The 19,719-nt window shown below is 33.1% G+C and overlaps 1 protein-coding gene across 5 annotated transcripts in view; it reads right to left on the bottom strand.

Annotated features, from left to right (window-relative positions):
- FAM193A (family with sequence similarity 193 member A) overlaps nucleotides 1-19,719 on the bottom strand; it is a 203,132-nt gene that overhangs the window by 19,097 nt on the left and 164,316 nt on the right. For all 5 annotated transcript variants that reach the window (XM_051966313.1, XM_051966310.1, XM_051966312.1 and 2 more), the window contains 6 exons: nucleotides 11,633-11,831; nucleotides 9,947-10,219; nucleotides 9,095-9,377; nucleotides 8,353-8,539; nucleotides 7,772-8,002; nucleotides 4,334-5,159 (listed from right to left, as the gene is read on the bottom strand). In XM_051966313.1, coding sequence (XP_051822273.1) covers nucleotides 4,334-5,159; nucleotides 7,772-8,002; nucleotides 8,353-8,539; nucleotides 9,095-9,377; nucleotides 9,947-10,219; nucleotides 11,633-11,831 — 1,999 coding nt within the window. The remainder of the gene's footprint in view (nucleotides 1-4,333; nucleotides 5,160-7,771; nucleotides 8,003-8,352; nucleotides 8,540-9,094; nucleotides 9,378-9,946; nucleotides 10,220-11,632; nucleotides 11,832-19,719) is intronic.

The raw sequence follows: 19,719 nt of genomic DNA on the forward strand, positions 1-19,719 counted from the left end.
ATCAAAACTGAGCTTGCTCTACTTCGGAGTCTAAAGTCCTGAGTTCAAATTCTAGCTAAAGACCTGAATTCAAATCCTGATTTTAGTTGCATGACATTGGACAAATTCCAATAGTGGAGCATCAGTTTCCTTATTTGTGAAATGGGGATAAATATAAATGCATTATCTATCTCAAAGGTTTTGTAAATTTCAAAGTAGTAAATTTGAGGTATTAGTTACTTACTTGTAATAGCACTGCCCAAGTTATATTTTGGTACTGGGGATATTTATTGTGTTTTAGGTACTAAGTGCTGGGAAAACACAAAGAAAAAGTTACAAGAGGCCTAACAAACAAAGAGTTTGCATTCCAATCAATGGAGAAGCCAACCAATATGTAAAGATTTTATACACACACACACACACACACACACACACACACGAATTATATTCAAAATTCCTTCAAGGAATTGAAGTATAATATGGGGAATATAACACATAAATAATTATGATGCAAGGTAAAAATGTAATAGGAATGGGGAAAAAAAAGAGATTACTTTGAACTCAGTAGGAAGAAATGTGGAATTTCTTGGGGATTTCAGTGGGGAGATGGTTCAAAGGTCAAAAGAAAAAAGTGGCATCTGAGATGGGACTGGAAAGAAGAAGATATTACTAAAGAAAGGAGAGAGGGAATGTATTTCAGACATGGAATATGTTCTAGGCACGAAGTGATAGCCCACATGAAAGCTGAATGGTAGGAAAAGGCAAGACAAGAATACAGAAAAACAAACAGTCCAGTTTAACTGGAAAATAGTGAATGATTCACTTAGTGAAATCCAAGCTCCAAAGTATCAGTGCAGTTTGAAGAAGATGTTGTAATGTGTGGTTAAAGTTGCTTGCGGCAACTGTCCAGGCAAAGTGACAACTACCAAGGTAAGAAGGGTTTTATCCAGGGAGTCAACCACAGAAAAGTGGCTTAGCAGAATTGAAAAAATTATGTACTATGTACAAAGAACTGTGGATATTAAAGGAGGCAATGCCTCAATAAGGGAAATAATCAAGTCAGCCAATTTTCATCACACAAAGAATATCACTCATGTACATCTTAAATATAAAATTTTAGGTGGGGCTGAAGGTTATGGATGTAGGTACAAGTTATAGAAGAAAGCAGCAGCTCTCATGGTGATTCAACTCAAATGGGTCAATTGGATTTGGGCACATCATTTTCATCTTGACCTTTCCTCAGGATTCTGGTAACAACTGTCTGAATGAAGAATAATGACATCTCCGAATTTTACTATAACATGATGGTGTGAACTGGGTGCTAAATATGAAGTCAATCAGACTTGAGTATGAGGAACTCTGGGTTCAAACTTATCTGGTTTACCATGGGTAAACTTAAAAAAAAATCTAGTTCTGTGACAGATCTGGAGATTGAACAAAATTTCTTCAGGGGAAAAAAAAAAGCAGAAAAGAAGAAAGTATCTAGAAATCTAAAAAATTTCTGATAAGAGGCCATACCATCAATATTAAATTCCCTAAGAGCTTATTATACACAAAGCATAAAGTTATGCTCTATTAAGGATGACAATCTATGGACAAGTTCTCAAAGTGCTTAAAGTTGAAACAAATTTAAATGTTTCAATTGTCAGAGATGGTGGCAAAACTTTTTTTCACTAATATATTTACATAATATTTTAAAGTTTATAAAACATTTTCTTCACAACAATCGTATGAGGTGGACAATGTAATACCACCATTTTAGAGAGTAGGAAGTATTTGACTTGCCTGAGGTTAAACAACAGCAGGTTCTAGGGCAGGGCTTTGAATAGCCAAAATGTTGCATTCTTTTCATTAGATTATGCCTGCCTCAGCAAAGAATTTTCCAAGTTACCTACTGAAAAGTGGCATAAAGTTTTCTTTGAATTTTCCCAATTACTCAACCTTCGCATCTTTTAAAAAGCAAACAAATAACTCTTCTAAACATGTTCATCTTATGAACAAATCAAGTCATCTATATAGGACTTTTATATCTTTAATCAAAACAACTTTGCCTTTGTGTTAGCATCAATGTAATTATTATATATTTCATCTACTTCCTAAGATTCTGTATCTCCTTTCTCTTGATTTTTTTCCTCAGGTTCCAAATATCTGCAATTTTCACATCTTTTGTTGTTAATTGATTAAAACAACATATTTCTTAATCTGTTTGCTTCTCTTCCAAAAATACACACACACACACACACACACACACACACACACACACACATGAGCTTTGAACTCTTATATTTCTACTGCCACAGATGAGTTAGTTTCTTATTTACCTATGTAATTAGCGTCTTTATAGAGACAGAAAAGACTTAAAAGTGGCTGAAAACATATTTCTATTTGTTGGGCTTAGTTTTTTAATCCTTGGCTTATTCCATACTTCCGGCTACAAACTCATCTCTTGTGCCCTTCTTTTGTCATACAGTCTCAGAAACCCCAAGCTCCAAAGTATCAGTAAAATTTGAAGAGGATGCTGTAATATGTGGTTAGAGTTGTTTGAAGGCTGCATTTCATTGGACTAACTGTCCAGGTAAAGTGAGAACTACCAAGGCAAGAAGGGTTTTATCTAGGGAGCCAACCACAGAAAAGTGGCTTGGCAGAATTAAAAAAAAAAAAAAGTACCAGAGTGATCAGAGTCCTTATTATGTCCCAGAATGACAAAACTGGAAGAGGGTTAGATATAACCTGATTCATTCAACTCCCTCACTCTGTCCAAGAGGGAATGAAGACCCAGAGACATGATGGGATTTCTCCAAGGTCAAAGAATCCAAAAGAGTGCCAGAATCTGATACCAAGCCCAGAGCTCTTGTCCACTATGCCAAAGCTACAGCTCCTTTAAGCTTCTCAGCTCTTAACTTGATTGAACTTGTTCTGAAGTGTGATTTTGAACTAGCTACTTTCAGCTTCAATTTCTTCTTCTTCTTTAAAATAAATGGGTCAGTCATGATATAAGAGATGCCCTGAGATGGCAGAAGGACACAAAGCACCAAAAAGACTAGGGAGAGACTTGAGAATTGATCAAGGAAACTTAAAATCCAAGTGAATTCTCATTGTACTATGTGATCATAGAATCTTTTGCACTTAGGATCTTCCCTCATGCCTATAAACATTATATGGAAAATGGAAACTAAGCAACTTTAAAATAATCTTTCCTTCTGCATCAAAAACCCCCAATCATTTGATTATTTCAAATCACTTTGAAACTTTGACTTATTACTTCTCCCCTGCCCCTAAATCATGGTGCTGTATACTATTTATTTTAAAAAGTACTGAACTATACAAAGTATTTTAAAATATAGTTTGAATAATGCTAATCAAAAGTTAAAGGCTGTATTAATTGGAATGGAATAGTACTGTTCACTTTTAATGATATTAAACTGATATTATTCCTTGTCAGCTTCTTATAGACCAATTAATTTGGCTAACTTTATTCATATCTGCTAATATCCTCCTATCATTTTATCTTAGGAATTTGTCTCAATTCTGGAGCATATAAGCAATGATGCCATTACCCAGGTGATACTGTGTGTAGAACTTGGGAACTGACTCTTGCTACACTACTTTTGCATCTGAAGAGAAGTCATTTCACCTCTATAGGTTTCAGTTTCCTCATTTATAAAATGGGTAAAACTAAGCTTATACTATTTACTTAATACAGGGAATTTTAAATCACTATAGCCAAATGTATATGAATATATATGGATTTTCACACGTTCAATTAAGATGGGACTGGAATCTAAATGTTAAGGGAAAACTAAAATAACTTAAAGAAATACTTTCATCATAGCAGTGGCTCATCCTAAAATCAGATATAATATCTGTGTTAAGAATGAGTAAAAAATGTTTAGTACCAAATTTCTCATTGGTCTAATTCCATTCAGGTGATCCTCTCAGGTGAAAAGACCCTACAAAATGCAAAGCAAAAGCAAAGAACAGTATGCACAATGCAAAATCTGTGAGATTTTCATAGGATCATAGATGCAGAGCTGGGAGGGTTCCTAGAAAGCATATTTAATTCTCCCTTACTGTACAGATGACTGTGTTGAATCCCAGAACTTGTTCAAGGTGATAGAATAAAATGATGGCATAACTGAGATTCAAATCTACATCCTGACTTCACAGTTAGGGCACTTCCCAAGGATATTATACTGCCTTTCAGAGATTAATCAATCAGCATTTAATAAGTACCTACTTGTGCTAAATCTGTCTTTCTAGCATAAGGTCCTCACTAAAAACTAGACACTATGTTCTCTTCTGACAGCTCACACATTAACTGAGCTCAACATCACTTTCTCTGAGCTATATTTACCAATTGAATTGTTGACTTTGTCTCCTTTTTTCTTCTTATTTTTCTTGTTCTTGCCTTTCGGCTGTGGAGAATCTGCCAGTACTAATTTGCTATTTGGGGGCTGCTCATTTGGAGAAGGGGATTCAATCAGGATTGGCAGCGATTTTTCTTCTTTGACATGATTCAGCTGCTTTCTGTTGTTGTTGTTACTGTTGACTTTCTTCTCCTCTTTTCTCTGCTCAGCAGAGGAGGTGAGCTCTGCCGCCTTCCCTTTGGGGTCTGTGTGATTCCTGGGCCTGGGCTGGCTCTCAGGCACTTTGGGAGATTCAGCTGTCTTACTGACAGGCTTGAGCTTTGCTTTGCTGCTCCCCTCTTTGTGGTGGTGCATTATGTCAAAGAGAAAAGACAGCGGCTCATGCTGCTTCACGCCGAGTTCTTTTTGGAAAAGGAGTTTGGAGTCTCTTGAGTTGCCTGGATTAGACAGTCCGCAGACTGTCTCAGGCCCTGGCCTCTGTTCCAAATGATTAACATGCCTGGAAGGGGAACTCGAGAAAGTTTCTGTTTTCTCAGACTGCTCCAGTGTGCCATTCCGTATCTCTTCAGAACTTGGTACTGATTCTTTTGCTGACTGGAAATTTCTAGACAGCATGTCCAACTTTGGATAGTCTTTATTTGTTCTATCTTTTTTCTTTTTCTTTATAGCTCGTATCTGTTGGAGCTCTTGAAGTCTCTGGAATTCCTCTTTGAGCCTTTCTTCCTCCTCTTCCTCCCGCCGCCTCTGTTCCTCAAGGAGCTGGTGATGTTCTCTCTCCCTGGCTTCTGCTTCAAGACGAGCTTTTTCTTCTAGCTATAAAAAGTGATTTAAAAGTTGAGAATAAATACTCTAAATTAAGACAAACTGGAAAATACTTTTGAACTATAAATCATTTTATGTGATGAGCATATGCTAAAGAAAATTATTCCTATTAAAGAATATTAACATACTAAAGAGTAAATAGTATATTTAAAATATGCCCACCCAAATTATTTTATAAGGAGTAAAATAAGAAACATGTAATAACATAATGTTTCTGAGTTAAACAAGAATACTTATATTTTTACCAGTGCTTAGAATATTAAATAAGGTATAGTTTACATATGTTTGCCTATGATGTCCATGAAATTATATTTCATTTCTTACTTTCCATATCTTATATTATACTCTATACGTGCAACAAAGAAGACAAAGTGTCAGCTATCTATTTCTGTAACTTGAATAATAAAGATTTATTGTGCAGTATTCAAATGATACTTAATTGTTATACATACTATTACTGAATAAGCATGATGAAATTCCGGTGCTGATTCATAAATACATATAAATATAACATACAAGAAATAAGGATATAATACTGAATTATAACTCAACAACACTTCCTTTCATCTTAGAGATGCCTTTAAAAATTTGACCGCATTAATGGAAAAATAGTTTCAGAACATTTCTGGTACTTAGCAAGATAGGGAATTTTTATTTCCTCCTTGAAAAATGGAGCAAATTTCAGAAATGCCAAAGTAAAAAAAAAAAAAAATGGGAAAAAATCATTAAAAGAGAAGGCATGGATTTTTTAAAAAAGATTAATTTCTAGGATCAGACTTATTTAAGAGTTCTAAGGACAGAAATTAAGTCTATATATATAAAACTAACTGACAACAGAACCATAAGAGTTTACCAGAGTGATAAAATTTTACAGCTAGAAAGAATATCTAATGTAATCTAGTCCCCAAATTTCTCCTACTTTTTTATTGGTAAAGTGATAGGTGATAGTATTCAGAGGTTATAGTTAGGGCCCACAGCTGGAAAAAGCAGCTGGGAATCCCTTACTTGCTCCATTAGGAAATGTTCTGATTCCACTTCTAGTACTCAAAGCTTCTTGGTCTATGGATCTGAGAGGACTTTAGGCCTGACTTTATCATAATTTCTAGCAAATATTTTAGGTATTTATTTAAGTAGGTCTTTCTTTGTACAACTAAACCACTGAATGTAACTATTTTACTTTATTTTAAACAATAACATTAAAAAAAAACCCTCAAATATATACTTTATTGTCCTTTTTAGGAAAAGATAAACAATTTAATTATTTGTTCATATGCATCAAACCATAAGCAAGAAACTTCTGAAGAATAATAATATGAGAAGACAACTGACAGAGAGCTTCCCATATTCTACTATTCAAGGCTGTGGTTATAGGGAAACAGAAAGGAAAATAATAAATATTCATATAGCACCTATTATGTGCCAGGCATTATGCTAAGTACTTTACACATATTATTTCATTTGATCTTCATAACAACTCTTGAGAGTAGGAGTTGTCATGATCCCCATTTTACAATTGAGGAAATTCATGATTAAGAGAGATTAAGTGACTTGCTCTGTGCCATGTAAGTATCTGAGACTAGCTTGGAACTATACAGCCTAGGGAAAATGTGATCTTTTAGAGCTGCCTATTGCCAAAGTGCTGATTTGTTAAAAGGCACTATATTAGTCAAAGCTCATCTGTTCCTTTAACATTGTCCCACTATTTAAGGTGGCTGATAGCTTGTTTCACATTATATTTACTTTTGTTAAGGTTAAGTGAACAAGAATACCATAGGGCCATTACTCAGGAGACGTCAGAACTCCTTGTATGGTGTACAAGGGATGCCTGACTTACTAGCAATGTGACCACTGCCAAGAATTAGCTCCTAATTGGCTTCCTTGGCATTGCTCTCATTCCACAAAAAAAACAAAACAAAACAAAACAAAAAACAAACAAAACAAAAAAACCCAATAGTAATGGCAACACATCAGATAGAAATCAGTAGAACAACTATGACCAAAGCTCTACATTTCTCATACCCTTTGAATAATAAACACTTGGACAAAAAAATTTTGGTCTCACATAACTGACTTTTTCAAGTTCTCCCTTCTCTACTTCCTCTATATCTCTGTATTATTATTATTTTTTTTGCCTCTTTTTGCTGCAGAAAGCTTTCTTCTGATAACCAAAACATTTCTTTTTAGTCATTCAACCCTTTGGAGAAGTAACCAAACATACTGAAAAGTGCATTTCTAAAGATATGGCCCCCTATGAAAATAAAGGTTTATAATTTCTTGACAAGAGAGAAGTATGATTTCAAATTCAAATGGACAGTGTTTTTTAAAGTCACAAATATTCTCCTCTAACACTGCAAGTGAATCATATAATAGTAAGTCAACATTCAAGATGCTTTCTATTAAACAAAAATTTACAAGTTCTAATCAACTTGCATTTTGAAATCTCAATGAACAAAGGATATTTTCTTAAGAAATACTATCTTACTGCTAAATTAGCAAATTTTTTACATGTTATTTTTTCACAATTGTAAAATTCCTTTACAGGAAGGAAATCTGGGAAGGTCATAAAAAATGAAATTAAGTTTTTGTTGTTTTTTTTTTTTTACCTTTCTTTGCTTATGTCTTGCTCGTTTGGCAGCTCGAGTACTGCTTACTGGTTTGGTCTCTGAACTGTTTATAAACTGTAACAAGTCTTCTACCTTTCGATGATCAACGACACTCTCTCTTTCAGAGATTTGATCAGTTTTTTTTGGCTGCTCTTCTTTCCTCTTTGTTAAGCGTAAGCGGAGCTTTTCCCTCATTTCTGCATAATTTCTACTTGTTGGTGCAGCTGGTGGCTAAGAAAATTTAATGAAAATATTAGCTAGAACATAATTTTCAACATTTAAAAATTTTTTAAGCTTAAAAATTATCCAGATAACACCTTGATTTTAACTGTACCAAAAAAAATGTGCAGTGTAACAAAATCTGTCCCTAATTAACTTACTTTATTGTATTAGAGGTTGGTTAGCAATAAAATCTAAATAATTGAAATATAATGTAATTAGTCTTTAAAAAGATCCATTTTAGAATACCAAGAAACAATAATTTTATCTAATGAAGAAACATCAAAAAATGCCCACATGGATCTTTTATGTATGAGATGATAGGATAATCCTTACACGTGAAACACACAAAAGGAACTTACACCGCCATGTCCGAAGAACTCACAGTAACAACAGTCACAGTATTTTCCTTCTTTCTGGTTTGTGGATGTTGAGGTACTAGAACTGTGCTCAGAACAGCTATCTTCATCCTGGCTTTCTTCTCCATCATACTGCTGGTGGTCATATGCACTGCTGTTTTCACAGCGATGTCCTTCACAATCAGGGTCACTATACAATAAAAAAAAAAAACCCCCAAAAAAAACACCACCACCACCTCCCATTAATATACCATAGACATACAAGCCAGTATCTTGCATTTAGGAAAAGAAAAACTTTGTTATAATAATACCCACATTAAAAGCAAAAGGCACTCACATTTCTTACTATGGTGCTTCTACTAATAATACTAAACATTGGAAAAAAAATAAAGAGAAAATTCAGAGGACTAGGGAATATTTAAATGGCTCCATAAACTTGGATTATTGTAACTAATCACATTCAGAAAGATGGATTAACAGTCCTCTGAGGTTCATCATTGATTCTATTAATCACCCTTACAGTGGAACTGTGTGGCTTCTGCCAACACAAATACTAAAACTAAGCAGACTTATTAGGTTGAGGTATGCTACAACAAATATTTCTATTTAATTCTTTGGTTTCAATCTTTTCATTGAGGAGAGAATTCAATTTTACTATAACAAAAGTTAGTTAAAACTCAACTTTTAAAAAAATAAAGCAGCATTCGCAATTGTTGATCTGCAAAATCCAAGTGTGAGGACTCACCTGCAGATGCTTGGTGGAGCACTAACTGAGCTGTCGGTAGTAGATGTAGGTGGTGCTAAGGTGGTAGGACAAAGCCCTGAATGTGGATCCACAAATCCAGGAGCTGTGGCAGCAGTTTTTGGAAAGGATGGGGCAGTGAGATTTGCAAGATGGGGTGTGGAGGCTGGTGAAAGTGCAGCAGGAGAAAGAGAAGGAAGAGATGCTAAACCAGTAGGGCTATTTCTTGGTGCAACTGGCGCAGAATGTCTATGATCCTCTTTACTGATATTGTGAAATACTTCACCTAAAATGTTAAGAAATCAAAGCAGTTCTTTTAAAATCAGTTTCCTTAGCCAGGCACATTTTAACCCTGACATTCAACATATTTTCTTTAATGTTATATTGACTATCCATTAAGTGACTCAAACTATAGACAATGTAACTATTCACACTCATTCTACTATACTACCTAACATCAATCTGATTTAAGCCTCTTTAGTTAAAATTTGATGTTTCTTCTGTATTTCAGAAGAGCTAAAAAGAGCTGTTACAGGTGCATAAAGACTATGGCAACAATTCTGCAAATGTACTCTGTAAGCAATTTATTCTTACTACAATAGAAGTTAAGTTAAATCTCTATATCTTACGCATAGGAATTAAAGACAAAAGATATTAAAAGAATAGTCTTAAAGTTAAAGAGGAATCCAACATTGTAGCAGGAACTTTAAATATAACTCAAGGTTGTGACTATATGACTATAATGTACCTGACTTTATGTGATAAGCAAGCTGAGTGACATTAAACGAGTTTAAGAGTTTGTTGTGTCTAAATCAAATCCAACTATTAATGGTTTAGAAGTTTATGTACTCTTACCTATTGATGAAGGTCTCTTAGATGACACTTTAAATTGATTGCTGCTGGACTGCACTGTGGTGGCAGTGCATGAGACAGAGGAAGTAGCTGAGGATGTCGCCATGACAACTTTATTAGCTTCCATAAAAGCATCTTGGAAATTGTAGAGACATTTCTTTTTTGCTGAATTTTTTTTCTCTTTATTATCAGAAACTGGAGTTGTTTCATTGCCAGATGTGGTAGGAAGTGCTTCAGGTCTTATTTCTGAGAGTGTTGGTCCTAAAATGTCACTACCTTTAAAGAAGAAGTAAATGAAGAGTTTTATGATTTACATAGTTCTTAGCAAAAGTCTAAAGTACAGCCTGGCAACTAAATACACCTCACTGTTTCCATGTTGCTGTAATGTTACAATTTCCTGGAGAGAACTATTATCAGTCAACCACAAGTCTTAAATTTATCTTCTATAAAACTTAAACTACTCAAACAATGGCTTTCTTCACCATGAATGAGAAATGTAATAATATGCTATTGGAACTTTGGAACTGTGCTATTTTTTCATTTAAGTGACTGGAGAAATGTGTAAGATTTGTTGATAATTCAAGATATCTGAGATGCAGGAAGAAAGAATTAAGCGGCAAGGTTAAATTTTTCTGTTGCTATTCCTACAACAAACTCCAAGGTGTGAAACTATAAGCATCCTGGAAAGCCAATAAGCAGTCAGTTTTCCTAGACAAATGGAAGCACCAAAAATATATATATCCTGGTAATAGTAAAAGGAATTTCAGTTAAAAAGAAGTTAATATATTCAGGTTAGTTACTGTATTTCTGTACTATGGATATAATTGTATTTAGATTGAGTAAACAAATTATGTAAGAATAACTAAATAATTGATAAAAAGCTAAAATGAAAAAAGTTCCTTAATACGAGGCAGCAGGTTCAAAATTTAGATTTCTTCCAAATAAAAGGATTTACTGAATATAAGTATTTTGATCTATCTATTCTTTCCAAGAAATTCATATTAAGTATAACTTAACTGATTAAAAATATTAGAAGAACAGAGTAGGAAGGTAGGCTAATTTTGAAGATTAATAAGGAAAACAGAAAGAGATGCAACTAACAAAGAAACTAACAGAGACAGAAGACTTGACCAAGGACCCTAACATTAATTTTTGTGAGGTTAACATATATTCCAAACAAAAGCTCCAAAAGTAAAGATCTCAATGGATTGAAATGTAAACTGGTAATACATATATTTCTGTCCTGAGGTTGCATGTACATTACCCAGGAAAGATCATGGATATGAGCTATTATGAAATATTCCACACTAGCACATTTTGTGTCATTTACATTGGCCATGTGATAAATCAGGTTTTCAATATAGAGACTCTTTAGATTTAGACAGGGTCAATCTGCCACACATGAGATTATGGCCAACACACTGGTCAAAAAATTGATTTCCATAAGGACTGGCAGTATAATTTGGTCCAAGCTCGACAGACTTTCATCAATAACCAATATTTCAAATCTACCTGTAACATCAGCAAGTAACATTCTCATTTATATTAGGAATATGATATAGTGCAAAGTTCAAATCTTAAATATTATCAAGAACTTATTTGTAAATCTAAACACTCTATCTATATTAATCTTCTCATTCACTCAGTTTAAATTTTGAAGAAATTAAATAAAAAAGACCCAATACTTACCAGAAATTGTGTCTGGCAAAAAAGTGGCAGGATTCCAGTTCTTATCATTCATCATTTCTGATCCCCAAAGACTTATGAATTTAGAACTATTCCAGTCTGGAGTACTCCCAAAACAGCTTGGATAAATATGGTCTTGAAGAGATGCATTGAATACCTGATGTTTATTTGTATGATTCTGAACAGGTGCTGGTGGTAACGCCTACAAAAATTAAAATAATTATTATCTAATTGCATATTCTAATTACTATTCCATTTATCTCAGGGTCATTCCACAAGCAAAAGACATAACATTAGAGAAAACTTTCTAGACACTATAAAACAAAATTATAAGGTAAACACATTTCAAAAGATTAATTCAATTGGATATTCTTTTTAATAGGATATTTAGAGTTATCTATCTAACATGTTTTTAATCACTTTTTGCATCATATGAACCCTTTTGCCAGTCTGATGAAGCCAATGGACCACATCTCAAAATAATGTTTTTAAATAAGTAAAATAAAATATATAGAATTATAGAGGTAAACGGTTTTAAAGAAGTCATCTATCTTAAAAGTTCAGTCTCCAACTTTAAAACCTCCGATTCAGTCTACCTTCCTCATTACATAAATGAGGTAGCTGAGACTGAGACAACTGAGGTGTTAAACTGCCCAGGGCCATATAAACAAGTCATAGCAGAGCAGAGCCTTATTCCTACTCTAGTCTTCTACTGGACCACATGTAATACTGACCATTATTTACAGTTTGTAAATATATGCAAATATATAGATATTTATTCATACTGATATTAACACAGAAAATGTACTACCTGTGTAGTTCATGTAAATTACAAATACTAGTGTATAATGTACAATTATTATTAAGGAACACAAAGGGTCAATTTTAAACAGGCTTAGTAGATTTTGAAACTTAAAAGGAAAAATTCTTAAACCCATGAATTCTAGCATTTGTTCCTTATTACATTTAAAATAAAATACATTTGCTAAGACTAAGATTTATTCCTATCAGCTACTTTTCCATCTCAGGACATAATGATTGACTATGAGAGTTAACTTTTGACACTATAGATGTGTTGCAGAATAATGAAAATAAAATTAGAACCAATGCTGCTTCCTTACCAGCCTCTCCAAATGTTGAAAAGAATACTCTAGAGTGTCTGATTTGCCAAGATCAGTTATGATCAATGGCACTTTTTTGAGCATGTAACTTATTCATTACGTAATTAAAGGATATGAGCTCAATCAAGAACCACTGCTTCTAAAAGCTTTATCCACACTATTTCAGCCTTCACTCAGATATGTGATCTCATTAGTACAGATGTTCCCTGATGGTACGGTTTGCTAGTCATCCATATTCTTATTTATGTCCTATGTAAATCAACCAACGAGGTCTACCTAATGTGATGGGAGCATTCCTCTAAACTTCATGTCATTATATAGGCATTAATAGGCTATAGGCTGCTTACTGGTTAATCTTAGATATGCTCCATTATAATGCCATCTTCATTTCTGGCCTTTTTTTTTTTGGATAGTATTTTTAAGGGTCCTTCCAATAAACAATTCATTGGTCACCAGCAATGGTGGCATTCAATATGCATCTTTCCACTGGTCTCAGAGTGATCTTCAATTTTAAATCTTCAGAGATCATAGGATTCTAATATTTGCAGTATTAAGCACTAAGATTTTAATGTACCATATATCACCAAAAGAATATCAGTGTTCAAAAAGATAGGTCTTTTCTGGGGAAGGGTTATGAATGAGGTTATAAAAACATGGCATAATTTGTCAAAAGTATTCTATAGGAATGTACATTTAGAGCTAGAAAGGACCTGAGAGGTCATATACTTGTGATTGCCTCTTAAAATTTTTTTTTTTTATTCTGGCCTTAACCACCAAATAAAATGAATATTTTTAAAATACTAACTTTTCTTTTTAAAATATATAATTGTATAATTAACTTTTAAAAGTTCCAATGCTATGTCCCCTCCTCCGCCCAAAACAATAAAACATATAAATTAAAATCCTTTGACTACAGATCCAATGCTTTTCCTATTAAATTATATCGATTTTCTCATGTTCTATCTGATTTTGGGCCTAGATCATTGTTCAAATGCAGTCCAAGATATATACACTAACAAGCCAGTTCAATAAGCAATTTTTCTAAATGCACATATATCATAGTCTGGAAATAAGTACTCTTCACATTCTTGATTTTTTCCAGTGTCAACAGTAAAGTCAAAATTTTGATTACGGATATGATTTTGGATGCTTATTTGGTAAGTTCTGGGGCTTGTTGCAATTAGCACAGTATCATCTATAAATAAAAATATCCTTGTAATATCACCATCTATAAGAAGTTCCTTGTCTATTTGACAGTTAGGTGGTATAATGAATAAGAGTGTCAGATTTGAAGTCAGGAAGACTTACTTGTTCTCAGTTCAATTCTGGACTCAGACACTTACTAGCTAGTGACCTGGGCAAATCATTTAATCCTGTTTTCTTTAGTTTCCTAAACTGTAAATTGAGGTGAAGAAAAAAAAATCACAAACCATTCTGCGGTATCTGTGGCAGGAAAACCAAATGGGAGCACAAAAATTTGTACCCAATTGAAAATGATTGAGTAACATTCATTTGGACAATTTTGGGAAACATCTTTGACAAGCATATTGTATTCCTAATTTATGGCTTGATTTATTAGAGAGTCACCAAACAAAATAATTTTTAACACATGACACAAGATACCATCTTATTGAAAAGAAATGTCCAAAAGAACATTTTGTTTTACTATATCAAATGATAATTTTCAGAGTTAACAAACACAATGGAATCTTGTATTCTCTGCACCTTTGATTGAATTATGCTACTTGTGAAGATGTGAACAGTGGTAGAATATCACTAGGGAAATCCTAGTTGTTCTTTTCTCATTCCTGTATCAAAAATGTCTTTAATATAACTGTGTAGATTATTTTATTTATTTATTTAGATTATTTTAGATATTTTGAATATTTTGTAGAGATGGGCATGTTTATGGGATAGTTATTCATTGATATTTTCTTGATCATGGATTTTCAACAATAAAAAATAGACACATTTTCCTAACTCCCTCCAGAATATTTCCACATTCCAACATTTAATACATGTTGCTGATTTGATTTGAATCCCTCATCAATTTCTTTGTAATCCTTTTTTCTCTTTTACAATTTTTCACTGTTTTTAAAGATACTGCTCATAATCTTCTTCCATCCTTCTCTGTAAACTTTTATGAATGAGTTTATACCTAATCCTATGTTGCCATTTGTTGTCATATTGCTATGGCACAGAAATCAACTGTTTACTATTTGAAAATGTTTCTAGGATCTCTAAGCCTCTCATAGTGATGAATGACTCATATCAGTTAACTTCCTGAGAAGTTTATTCTATTACTCACTTCCCAGCTTTTAAAAGCATTAATATTTGGTTTAAATAGAGTAGGATGTAGGACACACAAATTTTCATTTGTCCTTTTTTAATCTGGTATTGTCTTTTTAGTAAGAAGAGTTGAAAAGTTGATTCAGAAATATTTGTATTGATACCTGTACTGATACCAAGAGAATTTCCTATAAGATAAAACATAATTAACTCTTTAATGTTGTTATAATGTTCATTGTACTAAATCCCTAATGATTCTGAACAAAATTATTTATCAAATATTTGATGAAAAATTCATTTCCTTCCAAACTTCCTATTTCTGTCAAGGGTACCATCATCCTTCACATTCACATATGTTGATAACCATGGGTTATCCTTGACTCTTCATTCTCTCTCATTCTATGTATCTCATCAGTGGGTGAATCTTGTCATTTCTACCTCCACAATATCACCTCTCACTTGTACTGCTGTGCTCTAAAAATTCGCATTCCAAATTCTATCCCTCCCCTTCCTTTTGCCTCCATGATATGATAAACAATCAGATATAGGGTTATGTATGTGCAATTAAGTGAAACAATTCCATATTAGTCATTTTGTATAAAAAGACATGAATAAAAGAAAAAATTGAAAGAAAAAGAGAAAAATAACATGTTTCAGTTAGTACTCAATCAATATCAGTTCTTCCTCTGGAGGCAAATAGTATACTTCACATTTAGTCCTTTGGGACTATCCTAGATAATTTTTTACAGCATTGCAGTATACTCTTAAATGATATCCCAATATCAAGTTTTTCCCTTGCCAATCCATCATTCAACACATAATTGCCAAAGTAATGTCCCTAGTCAATAAACTTCAATGACTATTACTCAGAACAAAATATTTGCTCTTCTGTGTAGCTTTTCTTTACAATCTGAATTCACCTTCCTTCCAACCTTATACATCATTAATACTTTTCCTGTGCTCTATCATCCAGACAAATTATTTCCCCAAATTGTTGCACACACACACGAGACTCTCATCTCCTATTTCTATATGCCTTTGAATAAGCTGTCTTAGATTTGAAATGAACGCTCCCCTCCCCTTTACTATGCCTTTTGGAATCTTTTGTGTCTTTCAAAAATCTATACCTTTCTGGATGCCTTTTCTACTAGAAATCTCTTTCCCACTCCAAATTTATCTTTATATTTGTTTTGTCAACTTTTGATTATGTATATGTAGTTTCTAAAACAATCCAAGTTCCCCACTGGAGGGATTATTCCATTTTTATATCATCAGTACTTAGCAGAGTACTCAAAATATATTAAGTGCTTAATAAATGATACCTCTCCTGAGCCATGCTGAAATCTTTTTGAGAAAAGGTTTCCTTCTTCTGTTTCCTATCCATTTCCTACCAATCTGTCCAAAGAGATTCTCAACAAATATTTTTTGGGGTGCACAGCACAGTACTAGCTACCAAGGAAACTAGAAGTTAGAGGAAATTAAAGGAGGATAGAAAGAAAGAAAGATAATTATATACTTAAAAAAAAATACAAGTCAGTCAAACTTAATGTGCTTACCAGGTCCTTTTGTACTGAGCTTTAACCTTGGGATGAGACTAGCTAGGTACAAATCCCAATTCTTTTGTTCACCAGCCGCATGGCAAGTCATATCCCTGGTTCTAGGCTTTCATTTCCTTACTTGTCATATGAAGGGTTGGACCAGATGATCTCTATGGATCTTTCTCTCTAAGTCTTATGAACTACCTGAAATTGGACAAACTAATGCTAATATAGACCAAGTAGGCTTTCATTTTAAAATGGCCATTCATTTTAGGTATGGTTAGGAAATTTTAAATAATAATTTGAAACACACAAGTTACTAGTGAATATAATTCGTCATTTTACAACCACATCTAAAGTTTAGGCACAAAGGCCAACTACTCCCCTACGTTTAGTTTCTACTTAACCAATTCTGGCAGTTTTAAATTTACACAGCTGAATGTCCCATTCACACTAAAGTCAAAAATAGTTCAACATTACTACTTGGTTAGAAAGGAAAAAGGCACAAATTTTAAAATAGTGCTTATGTGATGATAATTTGATTAGAGGTATAATTAAGGAGAAAGCAACAAGAATTTCTGAAAAAAGATTTACTGGGCAGAAGTGATATCAAGATATGAAAGTGACAAACAAATTAAGACAGACCTAGGTTCAGATTTCAGCTCCAGAACTTCCCAGTCTCATGATTCTAGGCAAGTTACTTTACTCCTTGAGTTTTAGTTTTGTCATTTATGCCACTTACATATGGCCTACCTCAAAAGTGGTGTTGTAAGAAAACTTGTGAAGTTTTATAAACTCTATTTACTGCTAGATAAGCAAACTGAACTACTCTTTTTGACCTTGCCAAAATGCCAGACCCAGAAAACTATACAATCACTAAAACAAAAAGAGGTCAAACATCACTTCACAATATCAATTTATGACTTCATTTTTTAACTTTTAATTTATCTGATGTTCATTCAACTTATCAAGTTTTCTGTCTAAAATGCCATCAATTTTGCTTATACCCAGAAGCACCAGAATACTATAATTATCTTTAATATTATCATTACATTATTTCCTCAAAGAAGGAATTTCATGGATCTCTTTATTTTTATCATTCAAGATCCCCTTTACCCCTTCTCCCTGTCTTACCTGAATTACATGTAAGCTTTTAAATCACAGTGCTTTGTACATAGCAGGTATTTAATATTTGAATTAAATTTCCTTTTTCCACATAATTCTTCTATTTTAAGGCCTCTTCTTTCCCTGGTCTATGTTTTTTAAATGAATGTAAATGATTCTCATTATTTCTTATTAGAATTCCAACACTGTATTAATCTAATACAATCATAGAAACTTTATTTAATCTTAGATAATCTTATACTTAAGAATACAGATGGAAGGAAGCTTTGTGTGATCATGATACAACATATTCTGTGAAAGACAATGGCATCAGTAGCATCAACAATAATAAGTAGGATATTAGGAATATTTTGGTTTTACTGTATTTTATTTTCATGAACAATCTGATACAAGATATGAATATCTTAAGTGTTTTGCACACGTACATAAGTCATGACAAAGTCAGCAATAGAATCACAAAATCTCTTTGAAATAAACAAATCATAATCCATATGCATAACTTGCATTGTTTTTAAAGATCACAAGTTAGAACATAGTAGTACCTTAAAAGTTTACATAGGGATATGCTATGGAGATTTTTCTGAGTAGTGGCTGTTCCTCTTTCTCTTATATTCAAAGTAGGGTGGGGCTCATAAAAGAAACACTTCACCTGCTGAGATAAATCATCTATAAAGAGAGAACTCTACACTAGGTGTCCTTCCATGAAACATTAAGGCAAACTTTGAATTATATTCATAAATAAAACTATCCCTGTGGCAGATTGGGAAAAAAGAAAAAAAAATTGAACTTTTATGTTAATGGTAACTGTAAGTAGGCAGTTTGTCTGATCGATAGCACCAAATGTAGTTTTTCAGTGGTTCTATATGTTTAGTGACATAATTCAAGGACTCAATCTGAAAGTTTAATGGCAAGAAAAAAAAGAAGGGGGGAAAAGTCAACAATCATATATTAAATATTTATTATCTGTTGACAAAAATATATTATAATCAATTAACTATTAACACTAAAAGAAAAAGTAGAATTTTTTAAAAATGAAAGTTATTTTTTCCCTTATAAAATTCAATAATGGCACCAAAAATGGACAAATAAAGTGTCCCATTTTGCCTTTATTAAATCTAATTAAGTGATTGGGACATTTGACTGTGCAAGACAAGAAAGGTAGACCCAGGTCATAACATAAACATTATTAATAACTTAGAATTAAACACATTAAATCATGCCAGTTATAAATACTGCGAAAGAATCTGGAAGATATAGACTCAGAAGCCATTAATGATGGCAAGGAGATAAGAGAGTTCTAGCAATTTTACATAATCCTCAATACATACAGATATGCACTGGGTTTTTTGTTGTTGTTTTTGTTTTTGCTGAGGCAACTGGGGTTAAGTGACTTGCCCAGGGTCACATAGCTAGGAAGTGGTAAGACCAGATTTGAACTGAAGTTCCTCCTGACTTCAGAGTTGGTGCTCTATCCACTGTGCCACCTAACTGCCCCAGATTTGCATGGCTTTTAAACCATACCTTTACTCAAGAGAATGTCAGTAAAAAATTTTGTTTGTAAGCAAGTTCTTTATCAATTTCAAACATTTCCAGGGAAATTCTACTCTTATATTACTTGCTATTTTAAGGGGCCTTAGAAGTAATTTAGCTCATCTTCCCACCTACAATAGTCATATCTCCTTGATAATACTTCTCTGCTTAAATACTTGAGAGCTAATTTCTAAGTAATACCTGAAGACTGATCACCTTTAAGACTAAGGTTATATTATTAGTAGGGTTCAATTATTTTTTACAAAATCTGATCAATATTAACACTTCTCAGGTGATAAATATTATATTACTGTTAACAGATATTGATTCTTTTATTATAATCATTTTTTAAAAGCTAAAAATTAAAATTGTCTTTCTGTCACATACCTATTTATATTCTCTCAGTTCCCTGTATGTACATACTCATTTTCACAATAGAAGTGATTATTTCTGGCACTGCTTTTATCTAGGAATTTAACTTTTCCAA

This window comes from Antechinus flavipes, chromosome 6 (genome assembly GCF_016432865.1).
Source record: "Antechinus flavipes isolate AdamAnt ecotype Samford, QLD, Australia chromosome 6, AdamAnt_v2, whole genome shotgun sequence".
Lineage (NCBI taxonomy): Eukaryota > Metazoa > Chordata > Mammalia > Dasyuromorphia > Dasyuridae > Antechinus > Antechinus flavipes.